Here is a 22,860-nt window from a genome sequence, read left to right on the forward strand (position 1 = left end):
AATAGGCCCATGATTTTTTATCTGAAAATCCTAAAGCTGAATGTAGTTTGTAATTTATATGTACATATGTTTTCAAAGAAGATAATGCAAAGCGTATATAACATCTCCTGATATATTTGGTGTGGAAATTACTTTTAACATAGTTAAATATGAATATTCACAATAAGTGGAAAAAACAAATATTTAACTAACCCCATGTCAAATCAATCATTCAGACTTTTAACTTTAGGAACGATGGATAACAGTTTGTGGCATGTTTTAAAAGGTAATTTCAAGTGTTATACATTCACTCTTAAGAAACAGGACAGGAACTCTCTCTCTGAACTGGTGTCTGAAGAGGTGCAGTTTTTAATCAGATTTTTAAGGTCTGGTGGGACTTGATCTTGCTCACTGTTGAGTCTTGGGCAATTAGAATAGAACCTGGCACATATTTAATGTATACACATTTGATAAACGAGTGTCTTTCGGGGTGGGGTGAAGAGGGTGGGAAAAGAATGTTCCTGTCCAAGGAGACTTCAGCCTACCCATAGACACGGAGGAGTGTATGACCTTGGCTATTTGTGAGCTGTGCTCTGATTAGATGACTGCTTTTTGGAGAATATTCTGGAACAGATGTAGGTGGCTGAGGTGGGTCTCCTAAAGGACGATCCTAGGTACTTTGCTGGATGAGGAATTTGAACTTGTTCAGATGGAGTGGAGGAAGACCTTAAACATTTAAAGTGTTTTGAAAATGTAAATGATAGGTGGGAAAAGATGTTGTTTTTCCAGTAGACTTAGGTGTTTCTGTAGAGCCAAAAACCTTTTGCAGTCAATTCTGACTTACAGCCATCCTGTAGGACACAGTAGAACTGCCCTATAGCATTTCCCAGGCTATGATGTTTGTGGAAGGAGCACAGTGGCTTTATGGGGTAAGCTCTGGACTGCAAACCACAAAGTTCAGTGGTTCGAGCCCACCAACTGCTCTGCAGAACGATGAGGCTTTTTGCTTCCACAAAGATTTTTTTAAGCCTCAGAAATGCTATACAGGGTCACAATGGATCAGAAACCACACAGCTGCATTTAACAACAACATATGTTAATGGTAGCAGACTGCAACATCTTTTTCTTGTGGACTGGCTGGAGGGTTCAACTGCCAACCTCACGGTTGGCAGGTCAAACACTTGAAGAGTATACCACCAAGGCTTTTTTTTTTTTCTCTCTCTCTGCAGAGAAGCCTTAAAATTGTTTGTGTGCACAAATCATTCAAGACTCTGTTGAAGAGGTAGAGATTAGTCTTAAGTGTGAAGAAGGAGTGAATTGACTTACTGAATTTGAAAAGTAACAGTAAAGGAGAAGTCAAAGATAATTTCAAAATTTTAATACTCAGTGATTAGAAGTAGTTATTTCCCCTGGCAATAAAGAAAAATTGGAGTGGGAAGAGCTGGAAAGTATACAAGAAAAACTACCTATATGGAATGTTGATTGGTTTATATTCTTCAAACATACTTATTTGATACCTTCTGTAGGATTGTGCTCATAGACATAAAGTATGTATGTTTGGATTCTCATTCTGTTAGCCTGGAGCCTTTAAGAACAATGTAACAAGAAATAGAAAATCCTGTAAGACTCGAGTGTATGTATCTTACTTGTTATTTCCAAGCTGCTTTTAGAAGAAGTTTGTTTTAAATTTTTTTGAAGAAGTAAAAGCTGTGTTGAGTAGCATTAATTTCTCCTTGCATCTTTCATTATGCATTAGCAATTACCTCTACGTCTCTCGGGTTGATGAATTTGTACTTGATCAATTATCTGATAGTAATTACCTGCATAGCATGATGATTGTTCAAGTCACATTCTAATGTCACTTCACAGCACCAGAGTATACAATAAGTAAGGTAAGCATGGACTTACTTGTGCTTACTTACTAACCTGGAGTGAACCATTTCTCATTTTTTTTCATCACATCAAAAATTCTGCCTCTAAGTATGGCTGGCATCTGTCTCTCTTCGAACTCCCCCCAGCACCTTCCTATAGAGTCAAAATCAGTTTCAAATTTATACTCCTTGGCAGGGATGGGAATACCCAGTAAACAAGGTAACCCTGGTTTATTGTGTTTGCATGTGAAACTGTCCATTGTAGATCAGTAAATAATACCATGCTTACCTTGCTTCCTGGAGTCCTGGTTTGCCACTGTGACTGCAAGGTCATATTGAGCTGCAAGGTCAACAGTTCAAGTTCACCAGCCTCTCCTCATAAACTCTAGATAGGGTCATTATGAGTCGGAACCAACTGGACAGTACTTAACAACCACCTTGCTTTCTGGGTAATCCACCTCTCTTCCTTTGTGAATTTCAGGTTCTTTTCACGGAGTCATGTTTGTTTTGACCAGCAAAATATGACTTCTGCAGCTGAGGTCAAAGTGTTTAAGTTTCTTGTATATAGTGTGGTAGTGGTGGTGGTTATGTGTCGTGGAGTCAGTTCCAACTCATAGCGACCCTATACAGAGGGTTTCCGAGGTTATAAATCTTTATGGGAGTAGAAAGCCTCATCTTTCTCTCATGGAACAGCTGGTAATTTTGAACTGCTGACCCTAAAGTTAGCAGCCTGATTCGTAATCATTACACTACCAGAGCTCCTTTTGTATATAGTAGTATTAGAAAAAAACAAAAAATCTCTGGTACTTAAAAATATCTGGACATGCTCTTTTAGCTTCTAGGAAAAGTAAGAAACAAGGCCCAGTCTTTTCTCCTTTAGCAGTTTCTAAAGGTTTCTCATGTTTTTTTGTTTTTTTTTTTAATGGTGGTAAAAATAGACACAACAAAACATTAACCAGTTCAATAATTTTTACATCTATAATTCAGTGATGTTGATTATATTCTTCATGCTGTCCACTGAATTATTCTCCTAGAAAAGCCTTTGATTTTTTAAATTTCTTGGCTCTTTCCTTTCCTTTTCTTCTTTTTCCCTCTATTGTAATCAATGAGGATTCCCTGCCAGCTAGGTGTGTCTGATACATTGGTTCTTTAGACTTCTGAAGTCTGAATGGATGTGTATAAACTGAGGAGCTAGCCTTTGCCCTTCTGGTACTTTTGAGATAATTGAAAGTGAGAAGGAAAAACAGAACATTTGGTAAGCTTTAAAAATGTGAGTGAGGAGGATGAAATAAAAGATAAAATAAAATAAAAAATAAAACAGGAAAAGAAATACTCATTTTGCAAAGAATCATGAAAGTGTTGGTGGGTGTATTGTGTTACAATATATAGAACACATTGATGGTGTCATCTTATTTCCTCTTATCATGACATAATGCTGCTCTTGATATCAGAAGCTGTATCCAGAACCAAAGAGGGTTCAGGCCTTGCCCTAGGTCTCAGAGCTAATGAATGCCTGAGCTCTGACTTGTAGCCTAGCCTTTAGACTCTGTGTAGTGTGCTTTTCATCACTCCATGCAGGAGAGTGAAGGGAAAATAGGTAAACTCCCTTGGGCAAATTCCCTGGCCTTATTTTGGGAGGTGGTTGTTTTGTTTTGGAAACTTTGGGAATTAGAGGCATCATCTCCTTGTCAGCTAGTTGTGTTCTTGTTAGTGTTAACATTCATAGTGCAGAAAATAAATATAGCCAGAAAGCTGCAACTCTCCAGACAAGATAATAAGTCATAGTTTTCTAAAGTCATTATTTTATTATGAGAAATTTCCGACATAAAAAATCAGACAATGGTACAATCAACTTTCATATTTTACCACTTAGATACAACAGAGATCAAGATCTTGCCACATTTGCTTCATCTGTTCCTTCCTCCCTCATAAAAAATATTTAAGATAGCTACACTTTTCAGTATGCAACTTTAAAAAATATGGATATTTTCTTATATAACTTTAATGCCACACTCTACATTTCTTGATTGCCTCAGATTTTTCTTTTACAGTTGATTTGTTCAAGTCAGAATTCAAAGAAGCTCATTTGTTTAACACATATATATGTTGTTAAGAAGGACCTCTGGTAGCGTAGTGGTTATGAATCGAGCTGTGAACCACAAAGTCAGCAGTTCGAAACTAGCAGCTGTTCCATGGGAGAAAGATAAGACCTTCTGCTCCAGTAAAGATTTACAGCCTCGGAAACCCTGACAGGGTCGCTATGCGTTGGAACCGACTCCACGGCACATAACAACAACAACAGTATTGTTAAGTGTCATCAGTTGGTTCCAATTCATAGAGACCTTGTATGGGGTTTCTGGGGAGCTACTGGTGGGTTTGAACTACAGACCTTGAAGTTAGCAGCCCACTGCTTATCCTACAGCACCACACCAGGACTCCATGTGTATATGAGGCGGCTTCATAAAGTTCATGGAAAGATTCCTCTATCTGTTAATCCCATTTTTCCATGAACTTTTAAAAGTCTCCTTGTTTAAGTTGTGTTTGACTATGTGTTTAGTCTCCAATTGTGTTATTTCTTATCCATCGTTCTCAGAGGTCCCTGGATGGTGCTAACAGCTGTCTGCTAAATGACTGGTTCAAACCCACCTAGTGGCACTGCCAAAATAAAAAAATAAAAAGAGCTTGTGATATGCGTCCTTAAAGATTACAGTCGAGACAACCCAGAGGGACTAGTTCTGTCCTGTACCACATAGGGGCACCATGAGTAGGAATAAACGTGACAGCATCAGGTTACTGAGCACACTTGTTTTAGGCCTTTTCAGAGAGATGACTCAGTGATTTGGTTCAATTTGATGGAGAGTTGCAGTGATACTCATTTGAAGTTTCAGAGTTCCTTACTAGACAAGGCAGGCACCAGCTCTTAAAAAGAAACAGTTTAGCTTTGACTGAATTTCTGTGGTCTTCAAGAATTATCATGACTTCTTTCGATTGCACTAATCATTACCATATTATTTTTAAAAGACTGAAAATCACGAAGAAAAATTTCAACACCAAGTAAACATAATATGCATGTAAACTTTTATGAGTCGTTACAAATCGCATTAGTGTATACTTTACTGTGTCCATGAGTATTAAAGTATGATCCAACTTGCTTATTTCATTAACGTTGACCCATATTGCTTTTTGCCCATGTACAACGTTTTTTATGATACTATTTTCCATCCACACTCGTGAACACAATGCTGGGAAAACAAGTTGGTAAACACTTGCTGTTGTCAAACATCATTTTTTATAGTCAACAAGAATGCTGCTAGATGTGAGTTTGCAAAGATTCTGAATGTGGCTGTTGGTGACAAGTCTGAAAATATAAACAGTCTTGTATTTTGCTAACATTTTGTCTCTTCCAATAGGTATAAATGACCAAGGATTGTACAGAGTTGTGGGGGTGAGTTCAAAGGTCCAGAGACTTCTGAGTATGTTGATGGGTATGCCTCTTTTTCTAATCATTTTTCCATGCATTATTGTTTATATGTATTAATGTCACAATTTAGTATTTCGTCGTAATGTATAGTATACTAGTGAATCCATGTCTTTTCTTACTGCCTGAATCTGTTTTCTTCTGAATAGAGAGAGAAAGGTGACTCAGAAGGATGAGTGTGTGTTTGCATCAGCACTAATTTTCCATTACTTCTTCACTTAACTAAGAAAGTTTAAGACAAATGCCACTCCTAGGTGAACATCTTCCCTTGCTTATTTCTCCCAGGAAAGCAACAGCCAGGCCTTTGGGATTTGTCCAGAGTCCTCACAGTACATTCGGTTGGACAAGACCAGTGGGACTCACTCATCTTTATAGCGCTTCCAGAACTGTCATGACAGGAAGGGTCTGATTCTCAGGGATTCATTGGTATTCAGAGTGGCTTATTTGTAGTGTGCACCAGGCTCTTCTCCAGAACCATGCATACTCCATCTGTGCTGATAACACAGTGTTCTTTGGCATTGCAGACCATAGGAAGCCAGAAAGTGAATTCATTTTATTACCCCAGACATTATGTGGATGACAAAGCGCTTTTACATTACACACTGCTGTCAGTTCAGTGCCACCTGTAAGGCATTCCGTTTCCCTCCTTCCTCCCTCACCCCAAAGCAGGCTGCCTCTTGAGGAGTGATGATAACTCATCAGGCTGGAGGGCCTATGTGTCAAATCCATCTGTCATTATGACCTTGCTAAATATTAATTTCTTTGATATCTCACTTTAATTAATCAATATTAACAATGCCCTCAGGTATGCCGTCAGTGCACTTAAACCTGTCTGCATCTTAAAGCATTGCAGTAAAGACTCTTTATTGGAAGCATAAACCCAGATGAATAAAATCAAAGGACGTGTTGCAGATAGGACTGGTTGTTGGCCATATTTGAATTAAAGGTTTTAATAAGCAACCACCTTTTTTATTTCAAGTTATTAACTACAGAATATATGCCCGTCATGAGTTGGAAAGCCTTATTAGAATACATTTGCTTTCATGAGCTGTTTTCATTTTCTTGCTCTCTGGTTTAACTTGGGTGTGCAGTTTTGGCAGTCAGATTTTCCTTTTTACCATTAGTGGTCTCCAAATTAAATAGACTCAGGTTGCCAGCAGTTCAGTAGCAGCTGGAAGAGTTTAATGGGACGACAGCATCTGCTTTTACTTAATTTTAAAATTAGAAACACTTCTCTCGTTTCCAGTATGGTGTTATAATCATTAGAACTGGAAGACTCTGTTGGTATCAGAATGGGAGACTTTGACCAAGTGGCACACTTCGGCTGTAAATTGGTCATAAGGATCCTGGCATCATTTTTATTATCTTCTTGTTCATGTTCTAGCACAGTTCAGACAAGGGTGTCTCTGTGGCCACCCTGAAGTGTTAATCTTCCCAAAATTTGTTCTTAATCTCATAAAATCCAATGTGCTTTGTGTTCTGAACTCAGGTGGTGGTTTTCTCCTCACATGGGAAATGTCCTGAGATAGTCCTTAATTTGAAAGATGTTTTAAAATGTCTAAACCCTCAAAATTTTATGACCTTGAAAACTGTTTTACTTTTCATGAGCACAAGAGTGACAGGGCCTCATTCAGGTTGCTGGCAAGGGAAATGCTATCATTTTCAGTAATGCCATCCTGTAAACAGAGGAAGTTACAAATTGACGCAAGGGAAAGATACTGAATTGTTATTTCCTCAGTAAGGAGTTCATTTCAAAGGGCTAAGTCATATAAACTGTCTCAATTAATGTTAGAGGTATTTTAAATGGGTAACACACACTTCTGATTTTTATTAGCATTAATAAAATTTTCTTGTTATTTTAATGTTATCAATACAAACTTAGCTCTTAACAAAAAAGATTATTACTATTTTCTTGTCAATATAGGGTTGCTTAAAATATTCCTTTTCTTTCATACTAAGCATTGAAATAAAAATAATGTATGCCTCCTCAAAAAAAAAAAAAGATTTTACAGTCTGTAACTCTGACTCTCTTACAGATATTCTTTCTCCAATTTCCCCCACCTCTCTATGTTGTTTTAAGGTTGCATGTTTTAGAGGCAAAAGAGATGGAATGAATGTGGCAAAATTTTAGCATTATTTAAACTAGTTAAGTGCTGTTTGATTTCCCCTGTATAAGTTAATTCCAATGATTTTGTACATTTGTAGTACTAGGTAATTATTTATTCAAATTATTACTCATCCAGGTAATGTTTATTTCAAATTTGGGTTTTTCCAAAGAACGTTTTGTTTGTAATGAATTTCCTCTGTAGAAATTTAAAAAAAAATACGATTTGTGAGTATCTGAGAAAAAGTTCAAAGCTATTTTTTCTCTTCATGAAAACTATCATATTTTTACTTCGTTCTTAAAATTTTTTTTTTGTTTAATTCTTGAAAGTTCATTAACTTACCTTGTTGTTTTTTTTTTGTTTTTTTTTATAAATTATTACTGACACTTTTACATAAAATGTTTCTATACTGTCAAATCTTTTAAGTGTTCTTAAAAGGTTCTTGGTACTCATGTGTAAAAAGCATATGATGATTTCAGAAGGGGAAATGTTTAATCTCGTGAATGTTTTCTTCATTTACCATCTTTCTTGGTGAATTTTTAACCTCTTTATTCTTACATTAAACTAAATTAAAATAGCGAAAATATTTTTTCATTCTTTTAACCCTTCTTTCTGCTCCCACCCTATTCCCCCTCCCCTCATTATCAGTATGAAATAAATAATGGCAGCTGGCTATAGAAAATTCTCTAAGTAGTGAAGTCTTTAAACTCATCTGGGTCAAGTTAGGGAGTGGTGTTGAGTTGCTTCCTTTCTGAGTGGCCCTTCACCCTGGGGACTGAAGGCAGCAGTTATTGTTGTTGTTGTGTGCCGTCGAGTCGATTCTGACCCATAGTGACCCCGTATCGGGGTTCCGAGGAGCAGCTGGTGAGCTTGAACCGCCGACCTTGCAGTTCAAACGGCTTTGCCGTCTGGCGCATTAACACACAGTACCATACCAGGACTCCGAAGGCAACAGTAGGCTGTTCAATTTCCAGGAGACCTCTAGCCCTTCATTCTTTGGGCCAAAGCTTCTTAAATTCTTCAAAGAAGGTGCCTAATGTGAGCAAGTGCCTTCCTTTCATTCACACATCGTCTTCCTTTGCTTCCCCTTTTCTGTTTCTAACAGAGGTCACACACAGTCTGGCAAGATCGTTTTTTTAAATAGAAACAGGAGGTAGTTGGAGAAGGCAGGGAGCAGTATCAGATCAGGTGTCTTTGGTTGAGTCATGGTTTTGTAGTAAATGAGGTGAGAATGTGAAAGACTAATTATAGTCCTGATGGTAGATTAGAACTGATATGAGTTACAATTGTCATTTATTCCTTCCTCTCCCTCCCTTTAGAATGAAAATATCAGAGTAGGGCAGGAGGAGGTGTGAGAAAATGTGGCAGTAACTTGTGTGGCATGGTGAATTTAGCTGTTTTTTCTAAATCTAATTTGTAGAAAGGGTTGCATGATTTTATCTATTTTTAGACACAAAGCCATAGAAAAGAAGAAATAAAAACCATAATTTTTTAAGTGTTTTATTTCATAATATTACTTAAGGAGCCCTGGTGGCATTCTGTAGCTTAGGTAGTGGTCTTCTAACCACCAGGTGGGTGGTTCAAACCCACCAGCTGCCCCAAGGGAGAAACATGAATTTGTATGCTCCTGTAGAGATTTACAGTTTGGGAAACCCTATATAGGGTTGCTATGCTCAGGATCAACTCGATGGCAGTGGGATTGTTTTGGGGGTCTTGTCACAAAGATGGGAGAAAAAAGCAAAGTAACCTAAGTCAGTGTAGGGTATTAGTGAGCTGCAAAAAATAGCACCTTGCATTTAAGTTAGGTCAAACATGTACAGTTCCAAAAAATGAGCCGCTGATGGCTCTTATTGTTAGATGCCTTCAAATCAGTTTCAACTCACAGCAACCTTATACACCACAGAACGAAACACTGCTCAATCCTACCCATCCTCATCATCACTGTTAAGCTTGAGCCCATTGCTGCCGCCACTGTACCAATCCATCTTGTTGGGAGTCTTCCTCTTTTTCACTGACCTTCCACTTTATCTGCCATGATATCCTTCTCTAGGGACTGTTCCCGCCTAACAATATGTATGAAGTATGAGAGACGAAGTCTTGCTATCCTGGCTTCCAAATAAATAACATTCATCCAAATAAATAACTCTTATCTGAGTCTTTGCATGTTAGTTTTAGATTTTTAATCCACAGCTGATGGTTGTTCATTTGTAAGAGAGAAAGTTAAATATCTCTCTCATGCACGATAGAACTTATATCCTAAATGAAAGCTCCCACGTTTGAATCCCTAATAAATTATTAACAAATTCTACCTAGTCCCAGTGCATCCACTGATTGTAAAGGACTGCTCGGGATGATTGAGTTATTTGAAAACAGTGAAAATTTAATAGGGGATTAAAACATAGACACTATGTAGTCATTAACTTCTGATGTGACAGCTGCTTTTTATTCCATGAAGTCAGAAAGATGGCTTATTTTTCCATAGAGAGAATATGGTTCTCAAAATACAAAATGATAATTTGGTAGAGAATTGAAAATAAAAGATTTCCTTTAGAAACCCTCTTGGATTTTAAAATGGTGATTTGCTGGTAGCCAGTTGATTGAAAATGTTATCTGTCTTGTATTTTAAAATGGGATTTAAATAATTGATTTAATGAGAGAGAGAATATTCAGTTACAGAAGTAATTGGTTGGCAAAGCCTTTAGAACAGAATTATTTAGTCCTAGTTATAAAGGATTGCACCTTTAATCAGGGTGCTTAATTTGATTTTTTGAATGTATCTGTGGTTTGTCTGACAAGCTCTGTAACAAATGAGTTCTGAATTGTAGGAACTGATCAAAATGTAATCAGTGTCAATTGCCATTGTTGTAGTTTATTGCACATTGCTGTCAGTTGCTGTAGCCATGAAATGTTGAAGTGCTCTAAAAAGTCTCCAGACCTTTGAGTAATTGACTTCATCTGTATGAAGTTATGGCTGTAAAATAACCATCACTTCCTGTTTTACGTTATTTTCAAAGAGTTTGAGAATAGTATGGAGTTGTCATTTGTCCTTACTCATGCCCAACCCTTAAACTTTTAAGTAGCGTGCATGACTAAATGTGGTGGTCCCATTTTGACAGGCTTTTCTTTTTAGTGCATTTAAAAAGGAGAAACTAAAAAGATGTTTCCTTCTCTGTGCACAGAAATATACCATAAGAGGGAAAAAAAAAAAATAGAGGACCTTGTGTTTGGGGATCTAAGTTAAAATATCCGTCTGGAGTTAGAGAGACCTAATGAGTTTTTCATGAATGTCTTGTTTTCTCTTTTATATGACCCAGCCAGCCAACCAGTCCCAATGCCTTCAAGTCAATTCTGATTCATAGCGATTCATAGGGTTTCTGAGCTGTAAATCTTTAGGGGAGCAGAAAGCTTCATCTTTCTCCCCAGTGACTAACAGCGTATCCTGCAGGACTCCTTTGTGTGATAGGACTATAGACAAGCAGCTCATTTTTATTGATTCTTTGATAGCTGTCTCAGTTTCATTCAGCTGCTGTAATAGAAATAGCACAGATGGATGACTTTAAAGAACAGAAATGAATTTTTTTCACAGTTGTAGAGTTTGCTTTGTCAATTCCTTCCTTATAGGTTGCTCTTGGCATTTCCTTGATTTATTGGTGCATATCTCTACCCTATACAAATATGATTGAATTAACATAACAAAGGAAGCCTTGCTTTTGAACAAGATTATATCTGCAAGTATAGGAGTTGGAGGGGAGGCACACGATTTAATTCATGATATTCATCATGGAGTCCTGGTGTGACTCTGTAGGATGCACTGGACTGTAGGTTGGTTTGAACTGCAAGGTGGATGGTTCAAACTCAGCAGCCCATCTTAGGGTCACTATGAGTCGGAACTTACTGAATGGCACTTAACAACAGTCATTCACCATAACCCATTTACTGTGTCCTTCCTTTGAGTATATGCCAACAGTGACTCTTTACACATTGTAGTGAATTGGTAGCACTAATGGCTCTGTTTAATCATTTAAGAAAATCTGTATTCATTCCTGATTTGTTTTGATACTCTCAATATTTCTGTGAGAGCATTCACATCATTGCCATTTCTCAGACGGAAACTATGCTCAGATAGGTTGGAACTTACTTGCCTGGGTTGGCATGCCTGCTTAGGGTTGGTGCAAGGATTTAAGCCTAGCCCTATACATTTCCCTGTTGCCATATCATAGCTGTGTCTTGTTGTTGTTGTTGTTAAGTGCTGTGGAGTCAGTTCCAATTCATAATGACCCTGTATAGGGTTTCCAAGGAATGGCTGGTGAGCTTGGACCGCCGGCCTTGTGGTTCAAACTGACTTTGCAGCCCAGCGTAATAACCCACAGCGCCATACCAGGACTTCAAGCTGTGTCTAGTTGTCCCATTAAATATCAAAGATGCCACCACCATACAGAGTGTTTGCCTTTCCCAAACACATTTATTTCAATGAGGGTTCATTTTTCCTCTCTAGAACTGATTACCTCTTTTGCTACCACCCCTACCCTCTACTTTTTTTTTGGGGGGGGGGGGCACACCCGCCTTTTTTTTTTTTTTTAGAGCTCTCCAGCTGTTTGAAAAGACAACCAGAAGAAACATGTCATTAACATGCTTTAAGATAAAAAAAGCCAATTTAATTTAGAATGAACATTAGACGTTTTATACACAGGTTTCTGATAAGTATTTCCTGGATGAGTATATGAACTGTAATGTTAATGGGAAAGGTTACCCATAGATAACCCTGTAAATGTTTTATATGTCATCATATTTCTGTTCTAATCTTCATAAAGGGAATATTTTGAATACAAATCTTAGAAGTACAAGTGTGGGATCAAACTTATTATCACTTTTCTCCCACTAATGTGTTGATATTCTAATAACCGTTGCATCGTTAATGGTGTTGGCTCTATTTCCCCTGTCAATAACAACACCTAAAACAAGCGAAAATACACAGTAACGCTGAAAATGCCACATGCTCTCTGTCATGAATACTGAATATATATTTTTAATAATAATACCTGTAATACTAAGGAACCGTGGTGGTGCTATAGGAGTGCCAACCACAAGGTTAGCAGCTTCAATGTATCTGTGACCCAGAGAGAGACAGATGATGCTCTACTCATGTAAAGACTTGCAGCCTCAGGACCACTAAGTAGGGTCACTGTGAGTTGGAATCAAAGCAATGGCAGTGGGCTTTATAATGGTGATGTTTACAGCAGCTATGCATGAATTCAGTTGTGGGGTTTGAAAGGTTGCAGTATGTTAAACTTTCCCTCCCTGAAGCTCAGTGTTTGTTCTTTTGCTTTGATCTCTATTAGAGATTTTCTGAAACGTTTGTTATTTTTCTGAAACATTTGTTATAGTTGCTAAGTGCCATCGAGTTGGTTCTGACTCCTAGAGACATTGTATAGGGTTTCCAAGGAGTGGCTGGTGAGTTTGAACCACTGACCTTGTGGTCCAGTGCATTATCCCACGGTGCCATGCCAGGACTCTAGAATTGTCTAATAATAGCACATAGCTTCTAGTAGTAGGAAAGTTTAGGATTAATTATTTGTACGTTAGTCATCTGAAAATGAGAGCTTTATGAGCTAGTTAGAGGGCCTTTGAATGTTCAGAGTTTTAATAATTTTTTCATTCTTGCTTGCTCATTAGATGTGAAAACATGCAATGAGGTGGACTTGGAGAATTCCATTGATTGGGAGGTGAAGACAATAACAAGTGCTCTCAAGCAGTATTTGAGGTAAGCCACTTCTTAGAAACTGACAAAATTACTAGACTGTGTAGTAGTTAATGTAGTAGAGATGCCAACTCTGTTCTCAAGTATCAATGTTTAAGTTGAGGCCTATAAAAAGAGGAAAATGAGATGTTTAATTGTGCCCCTGAAAGTGAGGTGTAGCTAGTGGTAAACACTAATGTTTAGGTAAATTGCAGCATACCTTTGTTGACTTTGATATAGACTTGGGTCTTAACATTGATGTCTATTATACACATGAGTTTTAGAGACTAAATTCTATGAAACAATGAGAAAAAAGATGTTAATTGAATTCCATACAATCTTTGATTCAATTTTAGGCTAAAAGTAAAGGTTGTTTTTTTGTTTTGTTTTGAAGTTTGTTGTTGTTAAGTGCTGTTGTGTCGGTTCCAATACAAAGCGACCCTGTATAGGGTTTCCAAGGAGCAGATGATGGGTTTGAACTGCCGATCTTGTGGTTCGCAGTCCAGTGCTGATCCTTCAGCACCACACCAAGAGTTAAATTCAGAGACTTAGAGTAATAATATACCAAATGGAAGGCTATTTGAGAAGAAGAAGAACTTGTAAGATAATAAATTTTAGTTTTGAATTCGTTATAGAAAACATCTAGGACTAGAGATAGAAAAGCCTCAGCATTTTTGTGGATGATCACTCTATTAAAAATAAATACAGATATTAATGAGAAAAAGTTTGGGGTTAGATAAAGAATAAGTATATAGAAAGGAAAAACATTTTTTTAAAGTGAGTACAAGACTGGAAAAGAAAATAATGGTTGTAATTCCTACTCTGTGGTTCTGTTGGAGTCTTTGACTTTTGCATGGCAAATATGTGGCAGTACATTCCCACGGTCAAGCCTTTTGAACCAATATGTAGTATTCTATTTCAAGTAAATGTTATTTGGGTTCCAGTGAGAACACTGAAATAAACTTACATGTGTTTCATATTCTATATTAAAAAAAACCCAAACCGTTATGACAAATTTCAAGTATAGAAAGTCAGAAACAAGAGTGCAACAAATACTTACGGTTCCATTATTCAAATTCATCAGTTACCAGTATTCTACCCTTTCTTCATCTGTCCCTTTACCTGGCCACTTTTTTGGGGTAATATTTTTAAATGGCATATTGCCACACCCACAAATACTTGAGTATATATCTACAGAAATATGAAACACTTAAGAAAAAGATGAATACAATGATTATATCTTAACAAAATTAGTAGTTTGTTTCCCTGCTGTTTTTTCAAGAATGCATCAAAGTGGTGATGTGTTTATTCTATTGTATCATATCAGGAGGCTTGTATTCTCTGGTTTACCACTTTGATATTAAAATGTATCAACAGGTTTAGGTATGTATGTGGCGCTGTAGGATAAGCACTGGACTGCTCACTCTGAGGCTGGTGATTGAAACTTTCACTAGCCACTCCTGGGAAATCCTATACAGGGTTGCTATGAGTTAAAATGGACTCAACAGCACTTAACAAACATTTCATTAAAATTGTTTTAATCCCAAGAGACCTGGTGGTACTATGGGTTAACCCTTGGGCTGCAAGTTCAGCAGTTCAAACCCACCATCCCCTCTACGGGAGAAAGATGACACTTGTCTGCTCCCATAAAGGTTTACAGTCTCAGAAACCCTAAGGTGCTGTTCTATTCTGTCCTACGGGGTTGCTGCAAGTTGCAATTGACTCAAAGGCAATATATATTTTTTGTTTGGTTTGGTTTTTAATCATGGTTTTTAATGTTCTTTTTTCCTTACACAGCTATTAAATACAGTATTATTATCTTTAGTCCATAATGAGATAACTTTAACAGATCAAATTGGACACATTCGCCTGTAGACCCTGCCTTATTTGAACAAATTCATTCTGAAATTATGCTCTGATTACCATTTCTTTAGCTGGTGGCTCACTTCACACCACCCTTCATTTGATGAGGTAAAGAGAAGACACCACATAAAAGTTAAATGAAAGATTTAACCCTGACTCTAAGCATCCAAGAGAAAAGGACATCCTCTCCTCCTTTTTAGCATCTCAGTATTTTCAGTATGTTTAAATATTATGAGTTGGAATCAACTCGAAGACAATAGATTGGATTGTGGGAAATATATTGAGAGTGAGAATGTCATAGTCTTCTGCATTATCTTCCCCAGGATTTTTCTAAGCAACTGGAATTCAAGAATATGTCCACTAAAAACAAACTGATACCTGTTACAGACCAACAGTCAGGAGCACTGAGCTTTACTTCATGTGTTTGGGCCTTGGTTTCCTTATTTGTAAAATAAAGGGCTAACCCAGATCATCTAACTATGTCTTTGACTTTCAACATTCAGTGGCTCAATGATTGTATGATTTTTGTTTGTTTCATACACACAAAAAAATGGTGGTCTAAAGGCGAATTGGAGTGCTGGGGTAGCACTGTAGGATAAGCACTGGCCTGCACGGTTGGTTTGAACTGCGAGATCAGTGGTTCAAATTCACCAGCTGCTCCTTGGAAACCCTATAAAGAGTTGTTGTGAGTCAGAATCAATTCAACGGCACATAACAACAGTAGTCATTAAGTGGTTTAGATGATGGTTATGGTAAAGATGAATCTTAGTAACCATCAATCTAGGTTTAGAATGTAAACTTCCTGAGACAAGGTGTGTTGTGCATCTTCATTATAGTATCTATAACATCTAAATCTGTGGCTGTCACTCAGCAGTTTCAACTGGAGTTGATTTTTGTCCCCCTGGGGGTGTTTGGCAATGCTTAGAGACAGTTTTGGTTGCCATGATGGAGGGAGAGGGAGGAGAGGAGGTTCTACTGACACCTAATTTGTAGAGGCCAGGCATAGACTGCTTAACATCTTACAGTGCTAGGATAGCTCATGTTCCCCGAAAGAAAAAAAATCCATGAGGCATTTAAAAGTATAATGAATTACTAACTATGATCATTTAAACACCAAGGATGCTGCCTTGTGTGGAGGTAGCTTTAAACCCATTTTGTTATTGCTGTTTGTTGCCATCAACAAGTTGATTCTGATTCATGATGATCTCATGTGTGGAAAAGTAGAATTGTGTTCTGTCAGGTTTTCAAGGTATTCATTGTTTGAAAGCAGGTCACCAGGGCTTTCTTCTGAGGTACGGTTTGGTTAGTTTAGTTCTTCAAAGTATTTTCCTGTTTAAAGTAAAATAAATAAGACTTCTTTAAACTATTTTACTGTTTGGTAAATGTATGTTTCGTACAGTTAAAGGGATCAGCTCAGCTCTGGTTAGAAAACTGAGTCAAATTGAGGATTTTTTTTAATAGGAGGAATTGGTTTGATAAACGAAATGATCTTTTCTTTTAGTACATAATTTAGTACTATATCGTTTTGGTTCTTGACACTTAAAGCGATCATTCCTGTTCCTGTGTGTTGTTGTTAGTGTTTTTATTCCCCTGACTTTTTCTCTCATTCCATTGCTTCATCCTATTGAATTCTACTTTGTGAACTTTGTGATAAAGTAGAATTATCATAAGTGATAATGTGATAAAATGATTATCATAAGATGGCAGATGCCTTGAGAGATTTGAAACTTAGGCTGCTCTTCTTTTCCCCTATGTTATTTTTAGCACCTGAAATGTAGTAATTAGAATTTAATTGACACTTTCTCTGATGAAACAACACATGGGAGAAAACAGTTTTTTATTTACCTCCATCTGGACTCCTGGTGTTTCACTGTAGGATCTACACTGGACTGCAAACCACAAGGTCGGCAGTTCAAACCCACCAGCTGCTCCTTGGAAACTCTGTACAGCATCACTATTGGTCAGAATAGACTTGTCAGCACTTAACAACAACAACAACGTCTGGGCCCCAGAGCAATGACCCAAGCAAGTATATTTCTTTCAGTATAGGAGTTGGCATCTGGAGCCACATTGTCTGATTGGAATCCAAAACTCTTCCATATCCAACATGATACTGCAGCATTCTTTCTCACTATTGAAATCCTTGCCTTTGAATTCATCTCACTGCAGATAACTCAGCCACCTCATTGGCCAGGGCATTAATAATATTATGGAGAGAAACACTTAAATATCCTAACCTTGTAAACAAAAGTCATTGCTCTGCGATCCTATAGTGCAGAGTAGAAATGCCCCATAGGGTTTCCAAGACAGTACTGTGCCCATTCCAAAGCGAGATGACCCGACGGAATGCAGAAATCATTGGACAATATCATTGATATCCCATGTGAATAAAGTCTTACTAGAATAATATAAAAATGGCTGAAACCATACATTGACAGAGAACTTCCAGAAGTTAAAGCTGGATTCAGAAGAGGACGTGGAACCAAGGATATCATTGCTGATGTCAGATAGATCTTAGCTGAAAACACAGACTACCAGCAAGACACTTACCTGTACCTTATTGACTATGCAAAGACTTTTGATTGTGTGGATCCTGACAAGCTATGGACAACATGGCAAGCTATGAATATTCCCGGAAAACTTAAATGTGCTCATGAAGAATCTGTACATGGACCAAGAGGCAGTTGTTTGAACAAAACAAGGGAACACTAAATGGCTTAAAATTAGGAAAGGTATACACCAGGGTTGTATCATTTCACCATAATTATTCAGTCTGTATGCTGAGCATATAGTCCCAAAAGCTGTATTACAATGAAGAAAAATGTTGCATCAGGATTGGAGGAAGACTCATTAACAACCTGCGATATGCAGATGATACAGCCTTGTTTGCTGAAAATGAAGAAGACTTAAAATACTTACTAATAAAGATCAAAGACCACAGCCATCAGTATGGATTGCATCTCAGTGTAAAGAAAACAAAAATCTTCACCATTGGAACTATAAACAACATCCATATAAATAGAGAAAAGATTGAAGTTGTCAAAGACTTAATTTTGCTTGTGTCGGCCATCAACAGTCATGGAAGCAGCAGTCAAAAAAAATCAAATGATGTATTGCATTAGACCAATCTGCTACACAAGACCTCTTAAAAGTGTTGAAGAGCAAAAATGTCAGTTTGAAGACTAAAGTGAGCATGACCCAAGCCATGGTTTTTTTTTTCAGTAACCTCATATGCATGTGGAAGCTGGATAGTGAATGAGGAAGACCATAGAAGAATTGATGCTTTTGAGTTATGGTGTTGGAGGACAATATTGAAAGTACCACGGGCTGCCAAAAGAACCAATAGATCTGTTTTGGAAGAAGTGCAGTCAGAGTGCTCCTTGGAGGCCAGGATGGCCAAACTTTGTCTCTCATACTTCAGACATTATCAGGAGCGACCAGTCCTGGAGAACAGTATCGTGTTTGGTAAAGCGGAGGGTCAGAGAAAAAGAGGAAGACCCCCAACAAAATTGATTGGCACAGTGGCGGCAGCCATGGGCTCTGGTGTAGCAACGATTGTGAGGTGGGCTCAGGACCAGGCAGTGTTTCGTTCTGGTGTGCAGAGGGTCGCTATGAGTCGGTACTGACTCAATGGCACCTAACAACTACAATCTTTATGGAGTAGTCCTGGTGTGGCACTGTAGGTTAATCCACTGGACCACAAGGTCGGTGGTTCAAATTCACCAGCTGCTCCTCGAAAACCCTATCCAGGGTTGCTATGAGTAGGAACTGACTCAACAGCACTTACAAACAACAGTCTTTATGGAAGACCCTAAAGGAGATGGATGGCCACAGTGATAGCAGTGATGGTCTCTCAAACGTAACAATTGTGAAGATGGCACAGGATCAGGCAGTGTTTTGCTTTGTTGTGCCTAGGGTCACTGTAAGTCAGAACCAACTTGACACCACCTAACAGCCACAATCTTTACAGAAGCAAACTGCAACATTTTTCTCTTGTGGAGTAAGTGGTGGATTGGCCTGCTGATGTTGTAGGTATCGGCGGAGCGTTTAACCACTTTGCTCCCAGGGCTGGGTATGTACTACAGCATCCTAAGTTGTATACAGTGAGCAAACATATTTTTGTATACATTTTTACTGAAATAGAATTGGCAATACAACAAACTGCACATATTTAAGGTATACATTTTGTAAGTTTTGACAGATATATATACCCGTGTGAAACTACCACCACAATCAAGATAGTACACACATCCCTCTTCCCAGCAAGTTTCTTTGTGTCCCATTGTAATCCTTTCCTTTTGCCCCTCCCTTTTCACTGGATTCCCTAGGCAACTGTTGATCTGCTTTCTGTCTCTGTACATTTAATTTGCATTTCCTAGAATTTCATATAAATGGAATCATAGAAAGTATGTGTTCTGTAATCTTTCACTTCTGTGTAATTTATTTGAGATTCATCCATGTTCTAACATGTACCAGTAGTTCTTTTTTTTTTTTTTATTACTAACTAGTTTTCTTTTGTATGATCATACCAGGTTTTTAATATCTATTTACTGTTCCTTGGAAACCCTATACAGGGTCTCTATGAGTTGAAACCGACTTGATGGCACTTAACAACAACAACATAAACTGACTGTGGGTTATTTGTGCTGTTTGTAGGTTTTGACTATTGCAAATGAAGTTGCTAAAATCATTAGTGTATATAAGTATTTGAAAGGGGAGTCCGGTGTGGCACTGTAGGATCAGCACTGGACTGTGAATCCCAGGATTGGCAGTTCAAACCCAACAGCTTATTCTTGGAAACCATTTACAGGGTCGCTATGAGTCAGAACCAACTCAACAACAATAGTGATTTTATTTCTTTTGGGTAAATACCTAGGAATGGAATTACTGGCTCATTTGACCAGTACATGTTTAACATTTTGGGATACTGCTATGTCGTTTCTAGAGTAGTTTTATCCTTATACAGTCCCATTAGCAATGTACAGGAATTCTGTTTCCTCTACATTCTTGTCCACATGTGATATATCGGTCTTTTTCATTTTGGTCTCACTAGTAGGGGTGTGGTGCTATCTCATTGTACATTTTCTTTATGTTTCCCTAATGATTGATGGGAGTCCTGGTGTGGTGCTGCAGGATAAGCACTGGACTGCTAGCCACAAGGTCAGCAGTTCAAACCCACCAGCTACTCCCTGAAAACCCCATGTAGAGTCACTGTGAGTTGAAACCAATTCAATGGCATTTAACAACAATGACTGATGGTTAAAATTGGCACAGTTGCAACAGCAATGGCTTCAAGCATAGCACTAGTTATGAGCATGTTGCAGAACTGGGCAGGGTTTCGTTCTGTTTTGTATATGGTCGTTGTGAGTCGGAGCCAACTTGATGGCACCTAACAACAACAGTGACTAGAGATGTTGAACAATTTCTCATGTGATTATTTATCATCTGTGTAGCTTCTTCAGTGAAATGTCGATTCATGTCTTTTGCTTACAGTAAAAACAACAACTGTATTTTAGTTAGTTTTAAAAAATTATATTCTGAGTATTCTTTATATATTCTGGATACAAATCCTTTCTCATTTTTACAATAATAAGTAAAAAAGTATTGGTAGAAAATCACAGAAGCCTTTATTAAGCAGAAATCTCAAAATGTGAAGCTATTGTTCCTTGATGTATATTGTGATTGCCCTGCATCCTTTGACAAAATCTATCAAGATTACCGTATGGAATGCCCAAAAAATGGTTTTCTGAGCTGGTCTCTCTGACCCAGCAAATCCCCTTAGAAGTCACAGTTTTTATGAGACCATTTTTGAAGGGCCCTTAATGAGACGGAGACAAGTGTATTACTGAGAGAACTTGTCTACAGCCATCCTCAGATCAAAGAGACATGCTTTTAACACATTTGATTTGGACTAAAGCTGTGCATGTATGAACTGGAAGCTTAGTGGTGAACTTGTGTGACTTACCCTCATCTGCTTTGCAGATGTTTTCTCTGCCTGGTTTATCTTTTCATTCTCTTAATAATGTCTTTCAAAGAGAAGAAATGTAAAATTTTGATGATTTAATTGTACTTTTGATATTGTATCAAGAAATCTCTGCCTAAACCAAGGTCAAAGGTTTTCTTCTAGAAGCTTTATAATTTTAGATTTAATACTTTAATTTATTGACATTTTTCAATTAAGTTTTTAAAAGGTGTAACATATGGGTAGGACTACATTTTTACATATGGATGTCCAGTAATTCATACACCATTTCTGGGAAACACTGTATTTTCTCTACCAAATTGTCTATTGAGACTATCAACTTCTTTAATAGGTATATGACTTTAATTCTTCAATAACATACCAGTAGTCTAATTCTTTCATGAGTGAGCTTTGACAGTTTGTGTCAAGAAATTTGTCTATTTAATCTAACTTATTGAATTGTTGTTGTTAGGTGCCATTGAGTTGGTACTGACTCACAGCGACCCTATGTACAACAGAACGAAACACTGCCCGGTCCTGGGCCAACCTCACAACTGTTGCCATGCTTGATCCCATTGATGCTGCTATATTGCCAACCATCTCGCTGGGGTCTTCCTGTTTTTCTCTGACCCTCCACTTTAGCAAACATGATATCCTTCTCCAGTGATTGGTCCCTCCTGACAGTATGTCCGAAGTATGAGAGAGAAAGTTTAGCCATCCTGGCCTCCAAGGAACACTCTGACTACACTTCTTCCAACACAGATCTGTTGGTTCTTTTGGCAGCTCATGGCGCTTTCAGTATTCTCCTCCAACACCATAACTTAAAAGCATCAATTCTTCTATGGTTTTCCTGATTCACTGTCCAACTTCCACATACATATGCGGTAATTGAAAATACCATGGCTTGTGTCAGGCACACCTTAGTCCTCAAGCTGACATCTTTACTCTTCAACACTTTAAAAAGGTATTGTGTAGCAGATTTGCCTACTTTTGCAAAAAAAAAGCAGATTTAAAAAAAAAAAAATTTGCATGAAAAGCAGATTTGTACTTTTCATGTTTTCATTAATTTTATGGCACATTTCTCTTTCGGCATCCTAGTGAGACTGTACAATAAGCACTGGACTGTAAGGTTGGTATGAACCATGAGGTTGGCTGTTCAAACTCGCCCAGGTTCCTCGGAATCCCTATACAATAGAGTTGATATGAGTCAGAACTGACTCAACAGCACTTAGCAACAGCAACGCTCTTTTGTTGTTTTAAGGACGTAAGCGAAAAATAGACATAAGAGTTTAAGTTTTCTCTGTGTTTGTGTCATCTTCAATTAATATCTTTTAAAGGTATATGGATATGTGTTTGGAAGGAATGTTAATGTTTGGGAGGAAGTTTCATATATAAAACCAGATGTTTGTAAAGGTATTTTCCATGATTAGATATGAAATACTGTATGTTTAGATCTTGAAAGGGCTTGTGGCTGCTGAGTCTTTGATAGTGTGTGGTATGAATGTTATTGTTGTTAAGTGTTGTCAAATCGGTTCTGACTCATTGCAAGCTATGTCCAAGGAGCAGCTAGTAGGTTTGAACTGCCAACCTTGTGGTTCAAAGTTCAGTACTGATCCTGTAGCACTATATGTACCTTTTAATATATGAAGGTTATTCCCAAGGGAAGTTTTTCACATTAGCTTAAGACCAATAACAACGTTCTTATCAACGGAGAAAAGATTGAAGTTGTCAAGGACTTCATTCTTCTTGGATCAACTGTCAACACTCGTGGAAGCAGCAGTCAAGAGATCAGACGACGTATTGCATTGGGCAAATCTGCTGCACAGGGAAACAACAATGACTGATGGTTAGAATTGGCACAGTTG

At 37.8% G+C, this 22,860-nt stretch overlaps 1 protein-coding gene across 1 annotated transcript in view; it reads left to right on the forward strand.

Annotated features, from left to right (window-relative positions):
• The window catches only part of ARHGAP10 (Rho GTPase activating protein 10), a 483,306-nt gene that overhangs the window by 289,179 nt on the left and 171,267 nt on the right, over nt 1-22,860 (forward strand). The window contains exons 14-15 of the mRNA XM_006870868.1: nt 5,261-5,335; nt 13,107-13,194. Of these exons, the coding sequence (XP_006870930.1) occupies nt 5,261-5,335; nt 13,107-13,194 (163 nt within the window). The remainder of the gene's footprint in view (nt 1-5,260; nt 5,336-13,106; nt 13,195-22,860) is intronic.

The sequence above is a fragment of the Chrysochloris asiatica genome, unplaced genomic scaffold (genome assembly GCF_000296735.1).
Source record: "Chrysochloris asiatica unplaced genomic scaffold, ChrAsi1.0 scaffold00155, whole genome shotgun sequence".
Taxonomy (NCBI): Eukaryota; Metazoa; Chordata; class Mammalia; order Afrosoricida; family Chrysochloridae; genus Chrysochloris; species Chrysochloris asiatica.